The sequence below is a fragment of the Callithrix jacchus genome, chromosome 1, assembly GCF_049354715.1.
Source record: "Callithrix jacchus isolate 240 chromosome 1, calJac240_pri, whole genome shotgun sequence".
Lineage (NCBI taxonomy): Eukaryota > Metazoa > Chordata > Mammalia > Primates > Cebidae > Callithrix > Callithrix jacchus.
This window is the reverse complement of record NC_133502.1, coordinates 105,597,530-105,617,978: the sequence shown is the minus strand read 5'-3', so window position 1 is coordinate 105,617,978 and position 20,449 is coordinate 105,597,530. Positions and strand designations below refer to the sequence as shown.

The window sequence follows — 20,449 nt, the reverse complement described above, 5'->3', positions numbered from 1 at the left end:
GAGTTACCAGTGAAATTCTCATAGAATTGGTATAAATAGATTAAAGTAGTTGGAATAATTTTCGATAATTAATTGGTATTTAAAAATTGACAGAACAGTTTTAAAGACTTGAAGACCTTTATTTCCTAAGTAGAACATATTTTCTAAGTGGGAAAATAATGAGAGACATTCATTAGTGAACCCTTTTTTAATGGTATCAGGTAAAAATTTCAGCCTTGTTGTAATCAGAACTATCAGAGATTTCAATTAGGGGACTAAGAATTAAGTATTGTTTTAGTTTTTAAAAATCTAGTTGTGTACTTGCATTTAATTTAATGCATATTTTTACTACTTATGTCAGTTCTCTCAGTGAAATAGAAGATTCCCTCCCTCCTGGAAAAGCGGTGTTTTATACGTGGGCTGATCCAGTGGGCTCTAGAACACTGAAGTGGAGATGTAGAAAAAGCAATGGTGATGTAACGCAAAAGGATGTAAGTATTGAGTTATTATGGTGTTCCCAGCAGGCTTTTTTAAAAAAAGGTATTTGGGCCAGGCACGGTGGCTCACGCCTGTACACTCAACATTTTGGGAGGCCAAAGCAGGTGGATCACGAGACCAGTCTGGCCAATGTGGTGAAACCTCATCTCTACTAAAAATACAAAAATTAGCCAGGTGTGGTGGCATGCACCTGTAGTCCCAGCCACTCAGGAGGCTGAGGCAGAAGAATCGCTTGAACCCAAGAGGCGGAGGTTACAGTGAGCCAAGATCGTGCCACTGTACTCCAACCTGGGGGACAGAGTGAGACTCCATCACAAAAAACAAAAAAGATTTTATTTTCAACCTTCCTAGTTTTAAGGATTGTTTGTGGCCACACTTCTAAAAAACGGCCAAAAATCTTCAAAGTAGTATTCAAGCATTGACTTAACCAAAAATGTTTGAAACCAAAAGTAGTCTTATTTTGTTTACTCTTTATTTGCTTCTGCTGTGTTATAAAGTTTTGTTTAGAGAAGTGCTTTCAGCATTCACCTGAAAAACAAATACGTTCTCTGCACTGACAATCGTATTAGGTAGATTTAGCTTCTGTAAGAACATTTAAGGATCTACTGAGTGAACTAAAATTTATTTCTGGGTAGTAAGCTATGATGATAAAGTTATGTGCATACATTTTCCGGTAACATTTAAAATACTTTCAGAAATAAAGTGTTTTGTCCTTCAAGATTTCTCTTAATTTGACTTGTAATTTTTTTTTGTTTTTCTTACCACTCGTGATTCTTTTCTTCCTGCCTTTCAGTAGGCCATTGCCTCTCTCATTCCCATTTTAGAGGGGAACTGAACATTTCCTCCTTAAGCATGTCTTTGCTCTACATATGTTTTTGGTTGGTTGTCTTTTAAATAAATACTCTGTATCACATTATGACAGTTGCCTTTTACTCCTAGTTTATTAAAATGTCTGAGTGTATAGGTATGAATAAATGAACTAGTGTTGCATTTTTATGAAATGCTTTCTATTTTCATTTATTGAAAATGATTAAATGATTTCAGACTTTATCTTTTTTTGGGAATAAATTATATGATTGATTTTTAAGTATTAGGTCAACCTGGCATTTCTGGGATTGGCTTGCTAATGTTTTAAGATTTATGCTCTTATATTCACAAGAGAAATGACCTATAACTTTTCTATCTTGTAATGCTTTTTCCAGATTTTTACATCACAGTAATGCTGACTTCTTAAAAATGTTGGGAAATATGTATAATTTACCCATTATCTGGAAGAGTTTATGTAAAATGAATATGATTTCCTTGAATGTTTGGTAGAATTAACTAGTGAAGCGAAACGATCTTTGTTGTCTTTGGAGGAAGGTTGTGTTTTTTGTATGTGTTTGTTTTCAGAAAAACCACTGTTTTATGCTTTTGATGATATATGTTTTCAGTCTCATCAATTTCTGTTCTAATCTATGTTCTTTTATTTCATTTTTGGGGGAGTTTACTTCTGAACTCTTGAGATGGATGCTGTGTTAGCCTATTTAGGCTACCATAACAAAATACCACTGACTGTCTTAAAAACGAAAAATTTATTTCTCAGCATTCTGGAGGCTGGAATCTGAGATCAGAGGTCCAGCATGATTGGATTCTGGCTTGCAGATGACTGCCTTTCTGTCTGTGTTCTCATATGGCATGAAGGGATGGGGGGAACATAAACTCCCTTGTGTCTCTAAAGACTCTACTAATCCTGTTGGATCAGAGCCTCACCCTTATGACCTTATATAACCTTAGTTAGCTCCGTAAAGGCCCCATCTCCAAATACAGTCACATTTGTGGATTGGGGGTTCAACATGATGAATTTTTTTTTTCTTAAAGGTCTTTTACTCAATCCACTCAAAAAAACTCTTAATGTGGTGTGTGTAAAGGGATAGGGGTGGGTGGATGGAGTGGGTAGAGAATGGACACAAAGAAATGTCAGTATCAAAGTACAAAAGACAGTGAAGGTTTGGATGGTTTGGAGCCAGGGATAGTGGCAACAGCAAATGTTACAAATTTGGGCGAGGTCTGAGAGTTTACAGTACAGAGCACCTCCTGTGCTGTCATATGCGGATAACAAAGTAGTGGAATACACAAACCTTTCCATGCTTGTTCTGAAGGATGTTTAAACATCAAGCGCCAGGTGGTTGCCATGGTTGCCAGGGGTGCGTAGAGTTCTCGATGTGCTTAGAATGCTGCTTCTTCCAGCCCTCTGCTCTTCGCAATTATCATCCCTCTCTTAGGCCCGCTACCCATTCTGTTGGCTCTTATCATTCTATTCCCCTCTTGATTCTCTCCTTCTGTGTTCCAGGTCACCATCTTGGACCATCAGCATTATGAATTTTAGGGAGATAGTTCAGACCATAGCAGATAACTAAATCATTGTTTTTTGTATTTTCTTCACTTAATATATGAAGTCATTCAAGTCACAGATTTTCCTCCAAAAACAGCATTAGTTTTGTCCCACATATGTTGATACGTTACATATTTATTATCCTTTAGTTCAAAATACTTTCTAAATCTTCTATCTTATTAATTTGTTTGCTTGTTAGTTACTATAAGATATGTGTTTAAAATCTCCCAATATAATCATGGATTTATATCTTCCTTTTGTTAATTTTAGCTTTTATATTGGAAGCTTAGGATTACTTAAGTACAAATTTATGACTGTTATATCTTCCTGGTAACTTGATTCTTTTATCAATATATAATGTTGCAGTGCCCGCTACAGTACCTTTTTAGGCCCAAATGTAGACTTGCAAAACTATCATAGTCTACAGTTTGCACCTACCTATTCAGAAGGCTGCAGGCCAGGAACCAGCAGGGAGTATCAGGCATTCCTGTTGGGTCAGAGTCCTACGGCAATCCCATAGCAGGTTAGGAGATATTCTCTTTGGTCACCAAAAATGGCAGGTTTGGTGTAAGGGAACAAGACTCACTTGGGTGTGGTAGAAGCCAGTCTCACTTAGAAATCTTTACTCCTACACATTTCTTGTAGCAACCCATGAGCATAGCTTACTGGTTTTCTTCAAGACACATACAAGCATCATCATACTGAGGAGTCTAAAGCTAGGGCTTCCTCTACTGTATTAAAACATTCATTTTTGACTTGTTAAAATCTGCCATATGAGGCTGGGTGCAGTGGCTCACACCTGTAATCCCAGCACTTTGGGAGGCCAAGGTGGATGGATCACTTGAGGTCAGGAGTTTGAGATTAGCCTGGCTAAATGGTGAAACCCCATCTCTACTAAATATACAAAAATTAGCTGGATGTGGTGGTGCATGCCTGTAATGCCAGCTACTTGGGAGGCTGAGGCAGGAGAATCTCTTGAACCTGGGAGGTGGAGGTATCAGTGAGCCAAGATTGTGCCTCTGCCCTCCAGCCTGGGAAACAAAGTGAGACTCCATCTCAAAAAAAAAAAAAGAAAGAGAGAAAAGAAAAGAAAAGAAACCACACGTACACACAAGAAAAACCTCCCATATGAGCTATCACTAGGTTAATTTTTTTTAAATGCTGTAAGTTAGTATTCATACCACATTCCCAATAATATGAAGACTTCAGAACTCTTCAGTTATTTCTTTCTTAGGTTTTATATACTGTTTTTGTGTATTTTATTTCTAAATAGATATAAAATCCTTTAAGAAGTATTTATTTTCTACAATTAATACTCCATTTAAATTTGCCCACATATTTCTCTTTTTGCTGTTTTTCATTTTTTTCCTGTATCTTTGTGTTTCCGTTTGGGTTCCTTTTTCTTCTCAGTATTTTTCTAGTGTGAATCTTCCACTAGCAAATTCTCTATCAGTTTTGTTTGTCTGGAAATGTCTTTATTTTGCCCTTTTTTGGTGTGGTATTTCCGCTGGATGTCAAATTTCAGAGTTGGCACTTCTTTATTAATTCCACCTACTTTGATGTTTTCCTCTTCTCCGTGGTTTCCAGCAGTTTTACCATTATGTCCTTAGTCGTGGCTTTCTCTCACCTTGATTATTATGCTTCCTAAAATAGTGACTCGAAGTCTCTTGTCCAGTTTAGAAATTTTACAGCCATTATTTCCTCAAATATGGCTTTTGCGTGTTTCTTTCTCTTTGCTTTAGGACTCCATAATTATATAAATGCTGGACTTTTTCACTGTGGAAAATGACTTTTATTTTAATATATTGTTTCATCCTTTTCTCTCCGTCCTTTAGTACATATACTTCTGATTGATCTTCCACTATACTTCTATTGCTGGGTCTAAGCTGGTCTTAAACTCATTAATTGAGTTCTTAATTTCATTTATTGAAATTATCAGTTCCAGGATTTCTATTCTAGAAATGTTTGTCTTAAAATTCTCTTATCTTGTTACATAATTTCCTGAGTGTACTAATCGTAGCTACGTCAGTACCTATCTAACAATTCCAATATCTAGATCTCTTGTGGGATATTTCTGTATTTTTTTCTTTTTTCCCATTAGTTTTCCCTCAAATCTGTTCTTTATGCATTTTTTAACTGCCCTGGATGTAGTATAAGTTATGAAAATGTTTAGCGATAATTTGAAGCTCTGTATGATATTCCCTTTGTATTGAGAAAAGTGTTTTGCCTTTGGGAGGCAGCTAGTCTAGAAGCAGATTACCTTCATCCAGGTGGGGATGACAGTGATTTGACTCTGATCTTCAGTTCTTGTGAGGGCTGTTTTAATCCAGTTCACTGTGGTGCCTGGAGAACAGTTCTTCAAGTACCCAACTAAAAACCTAAAATGTTAACCGTTTTCTTTGGCATGCCATACACTCCAGTTTTGGTTCCCTCGTTCCCATGGAACTACTCAATATTCAGCAAACTTTCTTAGCCTCATTCTCTGCTTCTACTTTTAGAATTGGCAGTTGGCTTTTGAAGAAAGCCACTTCAAATGCAAATCTCTCAGATTTTCTTCTCTCTCATATCTTGGCCCCATTAATTTTTACTGCCTATTTAGTGTTTCTATCTTTTTAAACATGTTTTCCTTTTTATATGTTGTCTAACTTTTCTTTTAGCAAAAGGGTTGGTCCAAGACCACTTAGTCATCAGTTGTCAGTCTAATTAGAACCTCACCACATTTTTCTAATTTTAATTTTTTGAAACAGGGTCTCACTCTGTTGCCCAGGCTGGACTGGAGTGCAGTGGTGTGATCATGACTCACTGCAGCCTCCACCTCCCAGGTTCAAGCACTTCTCCCACCTCAGCCTTCTAGGTAGCTTAGCCTACAGTCAGGCACCACCATACTGACCTGATTTTTAAATTTTTAGTAGGGATGAGGTCTCACCATTTACCTAGGCTGTTTTCAAACTCCTCAATTCATGCAGTCGTACTTGCCTCAGCCTACCAAAGTGCTGGGTTTGCCTAAGCCTACCAAAGTGCTGGGATTACAGGCATGAGCCACCATCCCCGTCTACATTATTTAAAAAATTAAACTTGTTAGTATATGGGCATATAGCAGCATTTTATATATTGATTTTTGTCTCCAGTAAACTCAGTGAATTCTTTAATTTTTTTTCTCTGTGTTAGTTTATAGTCTTATAAACTCTTTTGTTAATTATTCATTTTTTATTTCTCCACATGGGTAGTTGTAACAGTTACAAATAATGAGAGCTTTGTTTCCTTCTTTCCAGACCTTTCATTTTTCTTTCCTTTTTGCCTTGTAAGACTAGCTAGGATCTTTATATTCTATTGAATGAAAGTGATGATTGCAGATATCTTTGCCTTATTACTGATCTTAAATGCCTTAAACATGTGTGATGGTCACTGAAGTTTTTTGGGAGGAAAGGCAAGTTTTATAAGAAATTAAATAACTTCTCATCTAGTCTTTGTTTGTCGAAAGTGTTTATCATGAAAGGATATTGAATTTTATAAAATGTTTATTCCCACATAGGTGCTCTTTTATTTTCGTAACATTCCTTTCTTTGCTTCCAAAATCCATCTTGGATCACTTTCTTTTTGCCACTGGTTAATTCCTTCTGTAGAATTTCCTTGAATGAGTCTCTGTTGATTCTGAACTTTAGTGTTTTATCTGTAGGCATCCTTAATTTGTATACTTTTCTTCAATGGAAGATATTTTTGCCGAGTAAGGAAATCTGGGCCCAGAGTTACTTTCTGCCAGCATATTGGTGGTATTTTCTCATTGTCTTTCAGTGCTGCTGTTGAGAAGTCTGGTGTGGGTATTTTTGACATTGTATTTAGGAGGATTGCCTATAAGTGGCCTAACTTTAATTTTTAAAAATTCACGACTACTAGATTTATTCAGGAAAAAAATATTGTATTTTGAAATAAAAATAATCTTATTCATTTGACTATTGATTATTACTTTGTGTATTTATATCATAGTGATACGTTGAAGTTTATAAAGATAAATCAAATATTCACTGTAAAATATTAGAAAGACTTTAGTGAAATGAGTTAGTTTTCTTGATTCTCAATGTGGTTTTAGTGATATACTTAGAAATGTTTATATAACGTATATATAGTTAGAAAGTATTATATAGGGTCGGGCACAGTGGCTCATGCCTGTAATCCCAACACTTTGGGAGGCTGAGGCAGGTGGATCGCGAGGTCAAGAGATCGAGACCATCCTGGTCAACATGGTGAAATCCCGTCTCTACTAAACATACAAAAAATTAGCTGGGCATGGTGGCACGTGCCTGTAATTCCAGCTACTCAGGATGCTGAGGCAGGAGAATTGCCTGAACCCAGGAGGTGGAGGTTGCGGTGAGCCAGATCTCGCGCCGCCGTTGCACTCCAGCCTGGATAACAAGAGCAAAACTCTGTCTCAAAAAAAAGAAAGAAAGTATTATGTGTAAGTAAGTATCCCTAGATAATTATTTTATGGTAACATCTCAGTTTTTAATTTCTGTGTATTGTACCATGAATGTATACTATATATTAAAAATGTCTGTAAATCAGAATATTAACTAGAAATTAATGGCTGAATATGAATTATGAGAATTTGCTATCTTTATCTTGTCATTGACCCTCAAAACCCTGATTGAATCAGCACATTTATGTGAGATTCCTGCAGAAATAGCCTCATGATGAATATACATACTTTGTAGAACATACACCTGAGATAAAAGATATTTTTTATTCTGTTCAATTTAGCTGTATAAAGAAATACGAATTTCAGACTGAAACAGCTTTTAATACTTATCACATTGGTGTAGTCTTAGACTAAAGCAGAAAAAAATACTTTGTGTTATTGATTAGCCTATACAGGAAGACTATTTGATTTTATTAAAATGTTGAAAATAAAACAATTACCTGTTTTTATGATTAATAACTTTATTACAAATATCAAATGATTTCAACAATGTATATTTGCAATTATTATACAAATATTAATTCATTTAGTTGCCACTAACTTTATGAAGTAGGTGCCATTAATAGTTTCATTTTATAAATGTGAAATCTAAATTTCCTGTTGTTTGAGAACAAATTCTAATTTTTTGTTTCTGGTTTTTTTGGTGGTTTTGTTTTAGGATATGATGATGGCTATAGATTTGGGGACAAAGACTGTTTATTTAGTTTCATTCTTTGAAGGCTTACAACGCATTATTTTATTCACTGAAGATCCAAAGGTATTTAAAGTAACGTATGAAAGTGAGAAAGCAGAGTTAGCAGAGCAAGAAATTGCAGTGGCATTACAAGATGTTGGAATTTCTCTTGTCAACAATTACGCAAAGCAAGAAGTAGCCTTTATAGGCATTACAAGGTTAGATGCACTGAATTTTGGATGCATTTAAATGATCAGTTTCCAATTGTTAAGGAATTATTATTATAAAATCTAAAATGATTTGCTTTGAGATTTGTGCTTTGACTATTCATTGATGCTGTGATTATGCTCATTTTAAATGTACTTGAGAGCTTTTTCTGCCTTTTGAAATAAAGATATGGCAGAAATCAAATTTATAAATCCCTTATTATGTTGTTAATTCTTCCGCTTATCTAAAAAATTATATTTATTCAACTTATCAAAAGTGTGTTTTGCATATCATACAAAATGCTTAATTCATTTTTCATTATCATCTACCACAGTTCAGGGTACATATGCTGTAGTTGTTGGAGGATTAACATAAAGACGGTCACTTTCTAATTTGACCTTGGCACTTTAAGATCTAATAAGATCTAATAAGGTGATCACTGTATTTATCATTCCTTGTATAAGACATCATCAGCAAATCTTTTATCTCTCCCTTATATTCTTATTATTCCTATTCCTAAACAGTTTAGTTGAAATTAATATACGTATATTAGTGCTTAATGTGAGAGTCTTTCTTCTATGTAACCCGGATAATGTAATTTTAATCCTTTACTTGAGTTAAACTTTTGTACTTTAATCTCTAAGTGCCCTGACTTATTTAATTGAACTAATGCCATTTTAAAAGGAATACTAAAGTCTATTTTCTTGGAAATGTTCATTCTCAAAAAAATTTTTTTACTATTTAAATTAAAGAGATCAAATACACCATAGATATTTAAGACTGTTAGACCTATTATGTGTTATCTTCTACGCTAAGTGATGTTAATGCAAAGATGAATAACACATGATCTCTACCTTTCTGTTTATTAAATGAATATAAGTTCTATAAGGAATAAACAAATAGAATACCTAAATAAAATTAAAACACTTAAGTATTTAAACAGAATGAAGTATTTTTAGAATGTGGATAGATGTCTAAATTTTGTCTGTAGGCCTTTGAGCATTTTAATTTTAGTACAACTAGATTGCCTCCATTCACATTCTGTATCCTAGATAACTATTTTATACTTTGTCTCTCCTCAGACTCTCATTTTCTCAGCTTACTACCTTGCATCCCACTTCACCCTCCAATATCACTGCTTCCTACCTACAGGCATTTGCATACTACTTGCTGTACTGACATATACTCCCAATAGTTTGCAGTAGGTATATGTGCTCCTGTTTAAACAGCTTTTTCTCTACTTTTGCACTGTATTTCATTTCCTCCTACCCACTTGAGGACATTGTTCCAGCAGTCCTCTTCTTTGTCTCTCCGAAGTCAACAGCTTTTGGCTCTCTACTGCACTGTTTTTCTCAGTGTTACTTCTCTCAACATGAACAATTCTCTTGAGCCAACTTTCCTTGCTACCTTTTGCTCATTTGTTTGTTTGCATTTATAACCAAACTCCCAACTTTCCTTGCTACCTTTTGCTCATTTGTTTGTTTGCATTTATAACCAAACTCCTCAAAAGTACCAACCGTTTCAAAAGAACTTAACGTATCTGGTATTTTCCACTTCTTTTTCATCCATTTTTTTCTTTAACCATTCCAAACAAGATTTTGCTTTCAACACTCCATGAAACTGCTTTTGTCAGCATTACCAGTGACCTCCGTAATGCCATATCCAGTGTAGAATTATCAATCTTTAGTTCATAGCATTTAACACAGATCCCTCCTTGATGTAGTTCTTTCACTTGACTTGAGAACACCTCACCATCTTGGTTTTTCTTCCTATCTAGTCTCGTTCATTGATTCCTTGTCTTCTCTCATCTGCTTACATTGGCCAAATGCCTTGAGGCTCTTAGACCAGTGCATTTCAGTTTTATGATTTCCGACGCTGCCCAGAATTTCTCTCTTACGTATGCTTTCCGTTGTACCTGTCACCTGACCTTGAGACTTGTATATCCAACTGTGCATGCAAAATCTCTGTTCAGATATCTGAGAGACATCTTAAATTTCATTTGTATATACCAAACTTTTTATTTCCTCCTTCTGCCAAACCTGCTTTCCAATCAGAGTTAATCACAAATAGCTCCTGCTAGTTGTACAGCCCAAAAACATTGAAATTGTCTTTGATGGCTGGGCGCGGTGGCTCACGCCTGTAATCCCAACACTTTGGGAGGCCGAGGCGGACGGATCACGAGGTCAAGAGATCGAGACCATGCTGGTCAACATGGTGAAACCCTGTCTCTACTAAAAATATAAAAAATTAGCTGGGCATGGTGGCGTGTGCCTGTAATCCCAGCTACTCAGGAGGCTGAGGCAGGAGAATTGGCCTGAACCCAGGAGGTGGAGGTTGCGGTGAGCCGAGATCGCGCCATTGAACTCCAGCCTGGGTAACAAGAGCGAAACTCTGTCTCAAAAAAAAAAAAAAAATTGCCTTTGATTCTGCTTTTTATCTTACACCCAGACCTAATCCATCAAGAAGGTCTGTGCTGGTTCTACCTTCAAAGTGCACATAGATTTGACCACTTTTTTATTATCTCACTGTTCATAACCTCATCAGGGCTATCGCCATTTTTCAGCTGGCTTACTGTAATAATCTAACAAGTTTTCTTGTTTCTAGTCGGGACTCCACTCTTTCTGTTTCCATCCACTTCAACACAGAGTGTATTCTTAACGAAACATAAACCAGATTATGTTGCTAGTTATCTTATAACCAATCCGTGGTTTCTCATTTCATTCAGAATGAAACTCAGCGTCTTTATAGTGGCCTACAAAGCTTTTACATTATTTGGCCCCTCACTGTTAGTCTTAACTTTATTTTCTATTCTTAATGTGTTCCTGACATGCCAGCCTCCTTCCTCTTCTTCATACACTGCAAGTGTGCCTCCTGCTTTAGGTTCTTTGCTATAGATGGCCCCTCTACCTGAATGTAATGTTTCCTCCTCTTGTCTGCTGGATAACTCTCTGAGCTCTTTTAAAGTTGCCAAAATCTCACTTTCTCAGTGAGGCCCCCATTGACCACTCTGCTTCAATATTGCAGACCCCACCGTTTTACATACGCCAGTTTTCCAGATCCCCCTTGCCCTGTCTACATTTTCTTCTTTCAAAAGCATTTCACCTCCTACATATTAAATTTTACTAATTTATTTTGTTTACTATTTATTGTCACTCCCCAACTAAAATGAAGCACCAGAATGCCAGAGATGTTCACTGATACAGCCCTAACACCTGTAATAGTGCCTGAGCAGTAGCTTCATAGGTAGTCGTTGAATGAATTGACATTTTTAAATTTGTAATCTGCTCACTTATAACTGTGGCTATTGTAAAATTTTACTGAAGGTATGGTAATTCATGTAATAAACCAGTTGAAAATAAATATGTTAATAAATTAGTATTAAATACTGTGATTTTTGCTTTCTTAATATAAGTTCTGATGTGGTTTGGGAGACAAAGCCCAAGAAGAAGTCAAGATGGAAGCCAATGAGTGTGAAGCACACTGAGAAGTTAGAGAGAGAATTTAAGGAATATACTGAATCTTCACCTTCAGAAGATAAGGTTGTTGAGTTGGACACTAACATTCCGGTAATATTTTTAAGTATTGACGTAAAGTTTTAATTTTTTATCTGTTGTAGTTTGGTGAATCACTAGTGAAATTGAAGGGAAGTTTTGCGTCATTATAAAACAAAATAATCCTGTCATACATACTTTGTATAAAATATTTTAAAGAGGTGGTTATTTATATTTAGAAATCAGGACAGATGCGGTGTGGCTCAAATCTGTAATCCCAGCACTTTGGGAGGCTGAAGCAGGCGGATTCCTTGAGGTCAGGAGTTTGAGACCAGCCTGGCCAACATGGCAACCCCTGTCTCTACTAAAAATACAAAAATTAGCCAGGCATTGTAGCAGACACCTATAATCCCAGCTACTCAGGCGTCTGAGGAATGAGAATCCCTTGAACTCAGGAGGCAGAGGTTGCAGTGCTCCAGCCTGGGTGACAGAGCAAGACCCTGTCTCAAAAAACAACAAAAAAAGAAAAAACTTACTTTTAAGATGCTAGACACTAATGGTCTGTTCTTTGGGTTAGCAGAAAACTTAAAAATATTTTATTCTTTTCATTGTACTTTCTTTAATTTTATTTATTTTTATTATGGTATATTTTAGTAAGTTTATTTAAAAAGTGATACAGTGAAGTTTTGTAACAATTATATGAATATGAGAATTTTATGGACATGGGATATAAAGATCTAAATCTAAACCAATACAAATATTTAGCTTACTGTTTTAAAATTTTTGGTGTGAATTTCTAATTCTAATCATTTATAGATAAATTGCTTTTTTTGTTTGGGGGGAATTTTAGGTTTGCTTAACACCTACTGGTCATAACATGAAAATTCTGCAGCCGCATGCAATAGCTCTGAGAAGAAATTATCTTCCAGCATTAAAAATGGAATATAACACATCTGCACATCAATCATTATTTAGAATTCAAATTTACAGAATACAGGTAAGTCTTTCTGCAAATAAAGGCAAAATTGTATTCTAAAGGAACAAAATAAGAAACTAGATCTATTCCCCTGGTCTGCTTTATCTAGTACTTCAGTTTCAATGTTGTACTGGCCTTATTATTATTTTTTTTTTGAGACACAGTCTCTCTCTGTCGCCCAGGCTAGAGAACAGTGGCACAATCTCGGCTCACTGCATACTCTCCCAGGTTCAAGAGATTCTCCTGCCTCAGCCTCCTGAGAAGCTGGGATTATGGGTGTGTGCCGCCTGCCACCATGCCGGCTTAATTTTTGTATTTTTATTAGATACGGGATTTCATTGTGTTAGCCAGGCTGGTCTCAAAGTCCTGAGCCCAGATGATCCACCCACCTTGGCCTCGCAAAGTGCTGGGATTACAGGTGTGAGCCATCACGCTTGGCCAGCACTAGACTTTTTGATCCTTTTTATTTCATAAATCCTGTTATTCTGGTCAGGTTGTATGATTGACGTATTAATATACTGATGTTTTTTATTTTCTTAGATCCAAAATCAAATACATGGTGCTGTATTTCCCTTTGTGTTTTATCCTGTTAAACCTCCAAAGTCAGTCACCATGGATTCAGGTTTGTTTTTATTTTTAGATTTCCATAAAAACAGTTGTGTTAGCTATTTGATTTATTTTAGTATAAAAATATGAAGTGAAACTATTCTCAAGTTTAATTTTTTAGGTTGATTGTAAAATTAAACTGCTTGAAAAAGGACCAGCAAGTACTGTACTCAGCTAACTTTGATAAGACTTTGAGTGAATCTTGAAGGAAAGATTAATTGAAATATATATTGAAATTTTTAGAAATATTAACTTAAAAAGTAGATTGCTAATTTGTAAACCTGTGATTTAAAAACCTTTAAAACCTTTGAATCAATAATAAGAATTTCAAATCCAGAGTGTTTACTAACAGCAGAAACTGTCCATGTTATCCAGATAAGAATAACTCACAAGTTCTTTCTACCGTTTTTTTTCCCTTTGCTTTTTTTCTTTCCTGCCTATCCATCTTCCCCCATTTTCTCTTCCCTCCCCACTACCCTACTTAACTTTCTTCTCCCCTTGCTTTCCCACCTCCACCTCACACCACTACCTCTAAACTGTCTTGTCAGGAGTACTCTTTATAACATACTCAGAAGCTTTATACCTCACTGAGAAGCTTTTGGCCAGTATACATGCTTAAGCTCTTCTACCTAGAAGTTGGGAGCAAGTCCCCAGAATCTGTTCTCACACAGTTTCCCTGATGATTCTAAATGCATACTTCTAAACCACTAATTACAGAATTAGTTATCTTCAGAGTGACTATCGATATAAAAAACAATGCTAGAGTCTGAAATTAAGATTGTAATAGATCTTGCCAATATCAGTAATTTTAGCTGATACTCATTATTTAGTAAATGATTTAATATTCCATTGTGGTGTATATTGCAAGAAAATGCCTACCTTTTGCTTAAAGCATCATGGAATATAAATATACATTATATTTATAACCTTTCCAGCACCAAAACCCTTTACAGATGTCAGTATTGTGATGAGATCTGCAGGACATTCCCAAATATCACGTATTAAGTAAGTGTCTTGATACATTTCTTGTATGTTTATTTAATGTTTGATTTAATTATATGAATTATTTATACTGTTTAAATGTTAGACAAGTCAAAGATTTAAGCATAGGGAATTAGAAAGGTCAAAAAAAAAATCGATTATAATCTTGTGACTCACATCTGTAATCCCAGCACTGTGGGAGGCCAAGTCAGGCGGATCACTTGAGGTGAGGAGTTCGAGACCAGCCTGGCCACCACAGTGAAACCCCATCTCTACTAAAAATACAAAAATTAGCCAGGTCTGGAGGCACGTGCCTATAGTCCCAGCTGCTCAGGAGACTGAGGCACAAGAATTGCTTGAACCCAGGAAGTGAAGGTTGTAGTGAGCTGAGATCAAGCCACTGCACTCCAGCCTGGGTAACAAAGCAAGACTGTCTCAAAAAGAAAAAAAAAAAAAAGAGAAGGCTCTGTTTGAAATACATCTAGATATTTACAATCATTGTTTCTGGATTTTGGATATTGTATTATTCTCTTGTACATGTATTTTTGTTTGGGATTGTCTGTAATCATATATTGTTTTAGTAAAAAAAAAAAACAGCAACATTTTCATCTTCACTCATTACCCATTTCCGAGAAATAGAACATGGACAGAAACATCTGTCTATGTGATAATCTTCTATCTGGTTTCCCCTACCTTATAGCCAAGATAAATGATCTTTTATTGTCTTGCTTTTAAAATATAGTGTTACTGTATATGTGTACCTAAACATTATGCCTTTTAGCTGTAATTTTTTTCTAATTTTTAGAAAATTGTTTCAGGCCAGAAATAGATGTTGGGACTTGCTTTTGTTCATTCAGCATTTTTATTAAAATCTATTCATTTTGTTGTATATAGCCATAATTTATTCACTATCACTAATATATAATATTCTGTTTTATGACTGTATGACAGCTTACTTATCCATTTCCTCTTTATGGCCATTTTCATATTTTGACTTTTTTGCTGTTATAAACAATTTTTCATGATTTCAAGAAAATCTATTCAACTAAATAGTCCTAAGTTTCTAAGTTCTAATACTGATCTCGTACTTTTTCTCATCTAATTTTTGTAATACAGCTGTTAATTGATGATTTTAAAAAAATGTTTTCTGCTTTGTAATATAGGTATTTCAAAGTATTGATTCAAGAAATGGATCTCAGGTTAGATCTTGGATTTGTCTATGCTTTAACAGACCTTATGACAGAAGCTGAGGTGACTGAAAATACAGAGGTAAGACTTAAAGTAATAACATTTGATGGGAAGGATTATGGGAAGATAACTTAAGAAAAGGTATTATTATACATTTGTAAAGGTATTAAAATCGCTTTGTTCCATTTTAAAAATACAATTAAATACATTTTTATTATACTCTCTTGTGGTACATACCTTTTTAGAAATCTTATTTTCTGATGATAAAAAATGGAAACAAGACAACTATTTTAGCCTTTTTAAGGTAAATTAGCAAATAGGAGGAAAGGTTTGTGATGAATAAATAGTAGGGAGAAAAGAATAATTTCTTATGTTCACATCACTTTTTCCTCTTTAGTTTTCCTGGATTACTTTGGCTTGGCTTTCGCTTTGATTAATAGTTTGGAAATTTAGGGTATGTACAAGATACTTAATGAGAGAAAGGATAGGAAAGTTAAAAGGTAGTATCATCTTGGTGACTGGAAGACTATAAAACCATAATTATAAGGTGGGTCAGATATAGTCTCTTTTTTACTCACCCTCATAGAAAGAATTCTTAAGGAAAAATTTCATGGATGGAGACGAGCAAATTAATAACAGATGATTGGGGTATAGATCACATACCATACATTTCACCCATTTAAAGGATACGGTTCAATGACTTTTAATGTATTCACAAAGTTGTACAGTCATCATCACGTTCTAATTTCAGAACATTTTCATTATCCCCAAAAGTAACTGCCTATGCAGCCACTGACACTTTGTGTCTTTAGGTTTTCCTATTCTGAATATTTCATACAAATGGAATCATACATTCTGTAGTCTTTTGTGAAGGGCTTCTTTGAATACTTTCAAGGTTCATCTATGTTGTAGCATGTATCAGTACTTCATTCCTTCTTATGGTCAAGTGATAATCCATTATATGGATGGGCCACATTTTGTTTATACATTTATCTGTTAATGGACATTTGTGTTGCTTGTTTACACATTTTGGCTATTATGGATAATGTAATGAGTACTTGTGTACAAGTTTTTATGTGGACATAAAAGCTTTATTTAAAGTCTTAAATGAAACTTTATTTAAACTTAATCACCAGGTGGTTGATTGAGCAATTCCACTCCTAGGTATATAGCCAAAAGAAAATTTATTAGGAGTGAAATTGCTCAGTCACATAGTAGCCTTATATTAAATCATTTGGAACTGTCAGACAGTTGTGTAAACTGCCTTCACAATTTTACATTTTTACCAGAACATATGAGGGCTCTGATTTTTCCGTATTATCACCAGCACTTGTTAACTGTCTTTGATTCTAACAATTATAGTGGGTGGATGTGAAATAGTTTTTCATTGTGGTTTTGACTTGCAGTTACCTGATGACTAATAATGTTGAGCATCTTTGATATGTTAATTATTATTTAATATGGTAATATGTTAAATTTTGCATATCCTCTGTGGAGAAATGCCCATTTAGATCCTTTGCTTATTAAATTTAATGGGTTATTTGTCTTATTGAATTATAAAAATTCTTCGTATATTCTCATACAGGTCTCTTATCAGATATATAATTTTCAAATATTTTCCCTCATTCTATGTGTTGTTTTTCACTTTCTTGATGTTGTCTGTTGAAGACCAAAAGTTAATGAAATTCAAATTATTTTTCCTTTTGTCACTCATGCTTTTGGTGTCATTTCTCAGATTCCTTAGCCAAATCCAAGGTCACGAATATTTAGTATTATGTTGTAAGAGTTTTAAAGATCTAGCTCTTAGGATTAGGTCTTGGATCAATTTTGAGTTCATTTTTGCATATGATGTATAAGGATCCAAATTATTCTTTGGCATGTCACTATCCACTTGTCCTATTACCATTTCTTTAAAAGACTATTTATTCTTTGAACTGTCTTGACACCCTAGTTGAAAATTGGTTAACAGTACACACATGATTTTATTCCACGTCCTTGTGCATTGCGTACTGTCTTGTTATCATTTTATATTAAGTTTTGAAATTGGGAAGTATGTTTCTTCCTACTTTGTTCTTCTTTTACAAGATGGTTTGGCTGTTCTGAGTCCTTTGAAATTTCATAAGAATTTTAGAATCAACTTACCAGGATCTTCAAAAAAGTCAGCTGGACATCTGATAGGGACTGCATTGAATCTGTAAATCAATTTGGGGAGTATTGCCATCCTAACAGTATTAGATGTTTCAGTCCTTGAACATGACATGTTCATCCATTTATGTAGATTTTTTATTTTTTTTAACAATGTTTTGTTGTTTTTCAGGGTACAAATTTTATACTTCTTTCATTAAATTTATTCCTATGCATTTTATTCTTACAGTATTATGAATAAAATTGGTTTTTTAGTTCCATTTTTGGATTGTTCATTGCCACTGTATAAAAATACAGTTGATTTTTTAATACAGATTTTGTATTTTGCAACCATACTGAATTGTTAGCTCTAATTGTTGTTCTGTGTATTCTTTCGGGATTTCTATATATAAAATCATGTCATCTGAGAGGAGAGGTAGTTTTACTTCATTCTTTCTGATCTGGATGCCCGTCTTCTTCTTCCCTAGGGGTCCTGGCTAGCAACTTGTGACATGGCGAACAGAAGTGCCAAGAGCAGGCACTCTTGCTTTGCCTCTGATCTTAGAGGATAAACTTTCGGTCTTTCAGTATGATGTTGACCTTGGATTTTTCCTAGACATCCTTTTTCAGGTTAAGGAAGTTCTTTTCTTAGTTGGTTGAGTGTTTTTATCATGATTAATGTTGTATTTTGTTGTTTTTTCCCTGCATCTTTGGAGATGATTGTACACTTTTTGTGTTTTGTACTATTTTTATATTTCACTACATTAATTTACTTTGTCTTTTTTTTTTTTTCGGTTTTGTTTCTTTGAGACAGTCTCACTCTGTCGCCCAGGCTGGAGTGCGGGGTTGCAATCTCAGCTCACTATAACCTCTACCTCATGGGTTCATGCAATTCTCGTGCCTCAGCCTCCCAAGTAGCTGGGATTACAGGCGTGTGTTACCATGCCTGGCTAATTTTTGTAGTTTTACAAAAGTTTGTAAGTTTTCCCAGGCTTGTCTCAATCTCCTGGGCTAAAGCAATCCAACTGCCTGTCCTCCCAAAGTGCTGGGATTACAGTCATGAACCACTGCACCCAGTCATGTTAATTGACTTCGGACATTAAAAAAGATAACTAAGATAAATCCCACTTGGTCATGTGTATATATTTCTTAAATATATATTTTGCTAGATTTGATTTGCTTCATTTTGTTGAAAATTTTTGTTTTCCTGTTCATAAGAGATACTGGTTTGTAGTTTTTGTGTGTTTTTGTCTGATTTTGGTATCAGGATAATAATGACTTGATAAAATGAGTTGAGAAGTGTTACCTACTTCTGTTTTTCAGAAGACTTTGTGAGGAGTTAGTGTTCTTTAAATGTTTGGCAGTGAATTCAGCAGTGAAGCCATCTGGGCCCAGATTTCCTTTTAATCTCTTAAGATATACATCTGTATAGATGATCTATTTTTTCTTGAGTCAATTCTACTAGTTTATGTGTTTCTACGAATTTGTCTATTTCGTCTGTCATCTAATTTATTGGCATAAAATTATTGATAGTATTTTCTTCATAATCTATTAAATATTTGTAGGGTCAGTAGTGAAGTCCCATTTATCTTCTTTCCAAAGAACTAGCTTTTGATTTCACTGGGATTTTTCTTTTCCTTTAGTTTTACTATTCCCTGTCACATTAATTTTGGCTTAAATTCATTAATTATTTTGTTGCTTCAGCTTGTGTTGATTTTAGTTTGCTCTTTTTCATGGACTAAGCAGGAAGATTAGATTATTGCTTTGAGATTTTTCTTCTTTAATATAGGTATTTATAGCTATGAATATTCCTCTAAAATATTGTTCTGGCTGGATCCTAAAAGTTTTGGCATGTTGAATCTTTATTTTCATTCATCAAAATATCACTCATTTTCCCTTCTGATTTTTCTTCTATCTACTAGTTATTTAAAAGTGAGTTGTTTAATTTCTACATATTTGTTAAGTTTCACAATTTTTTCTTTTTTTTTTTTTTTTTGGGTGGGGTGTGCGGGGCACAGGATGGCGTTTTGGTCTTGCTCTGTTACCCAGGCTAGAGTGTAGTGGCATGAACACAGCTCACCGCAGCCTTGACCTCCTAGGCTCAAGCGATCCTTCCACCTTAGCCTGCCAAGTAGATGAGACTACAGGCACGCCCAGCTCATTTTTTTAATTTTTGTAGAGATGGGGTCTTGCCACACTGCTCAGGCTGGTACCAAATTCGTGGACTCAAGCAATCCTCCTTCCTTGGCCTCCCAAAGTGCTAGGATTATAGGCATGAGACACCCTCTATGCCCAGCCCCCCATTTTTTTCCATTATTGATTTAAGCCTTCATTCCATTGTGGATAGAAAACATAGTTTGTATTATTTTGTCCTTTTAAATTTATTGAGGTTTGTTTTATGACCTAGAATATGATCTCTCCTAGAGAATGGCTGTGTATGCTTGAAAAGAATGTATATTGTTCTGTTGTTAAGTGTTTTATAGACGTCTGTAGTTCTGGATAGTTTAGAATGTTGTTGTTCTGTTTCTTTAATGATCTTCTGCCTAGTAGTTCTACTTATTATTGAAAGTGGAATATTGAAGTCTTCAACTATTATGGTTGAATTAATCTATTTCTCCCTTCATTTTTGTCAGCTTTTTCTATATACATTTAGTTTCCTTGTTATTTGGGACATATATGTTTATAATGGTTACATCTTCTAGGTAAATTGACCTTTTACCACTATAAAATTTCCTTGTTTGTCTTTAGTAATGTATTTTGTTTTAAAGTCTATTTTGTCTGATATTAAGTGGTCACATCAGCTTTCTTATGTTTACTATTTGTGTGGTATATAATTTTCCATCCTTTTGTGAGTAATCTATTTGTATCAATGACTCTA

At 34.9% G+C, this 20,449-nt stretch overlaps 1 protein-coding gene across 7 annotated transcripts in view; it reads left to right on the top strand.

Moving 5' to 3' along the window:
- Positions 1–20,449, top strand: part of LOC100392727 (intermembrane lipid transfer protein VPS13A) — a 236,138-nt gene that overhangs the window by 160,411 nt on the left and 55,278 nt on the right. For all 7 annotated transcript variants that reach the window (XR_013533346.1, XR_013533347.1, XR_013533364.1 and 4 more), the window contains 7 exons: positions 341–470; positions 7,984–8,216; positions 11,618–11,771; positions 12,547–12,693; positions 13,213–13,294; positions 14,214–14,283; positions 15,423–15,528. Coding sequence is in view for 4 of the 7 variants with exons in the window: in XM_078367818.1 (XP_078223944.1) it covers positions 341–470; positions 7,984–8,216; positions 11,618–11,771; positions 12,547–12,693; positions 13,213–13,294; positions 14,214–14,283; positions 15,423–15,528 (922 nt within the window). In the remaining 3 variants the exon portion in view is untranslated. The remainder of the gene's footprint in view (positions 1–340; positions 471–7,983; positions 8,217–11,617; positions 11,772–12,546; positions 12,694–13,212; positions 13,295–14,213; positions 14,284–15,422; positions 15,529–20,449) is intronic.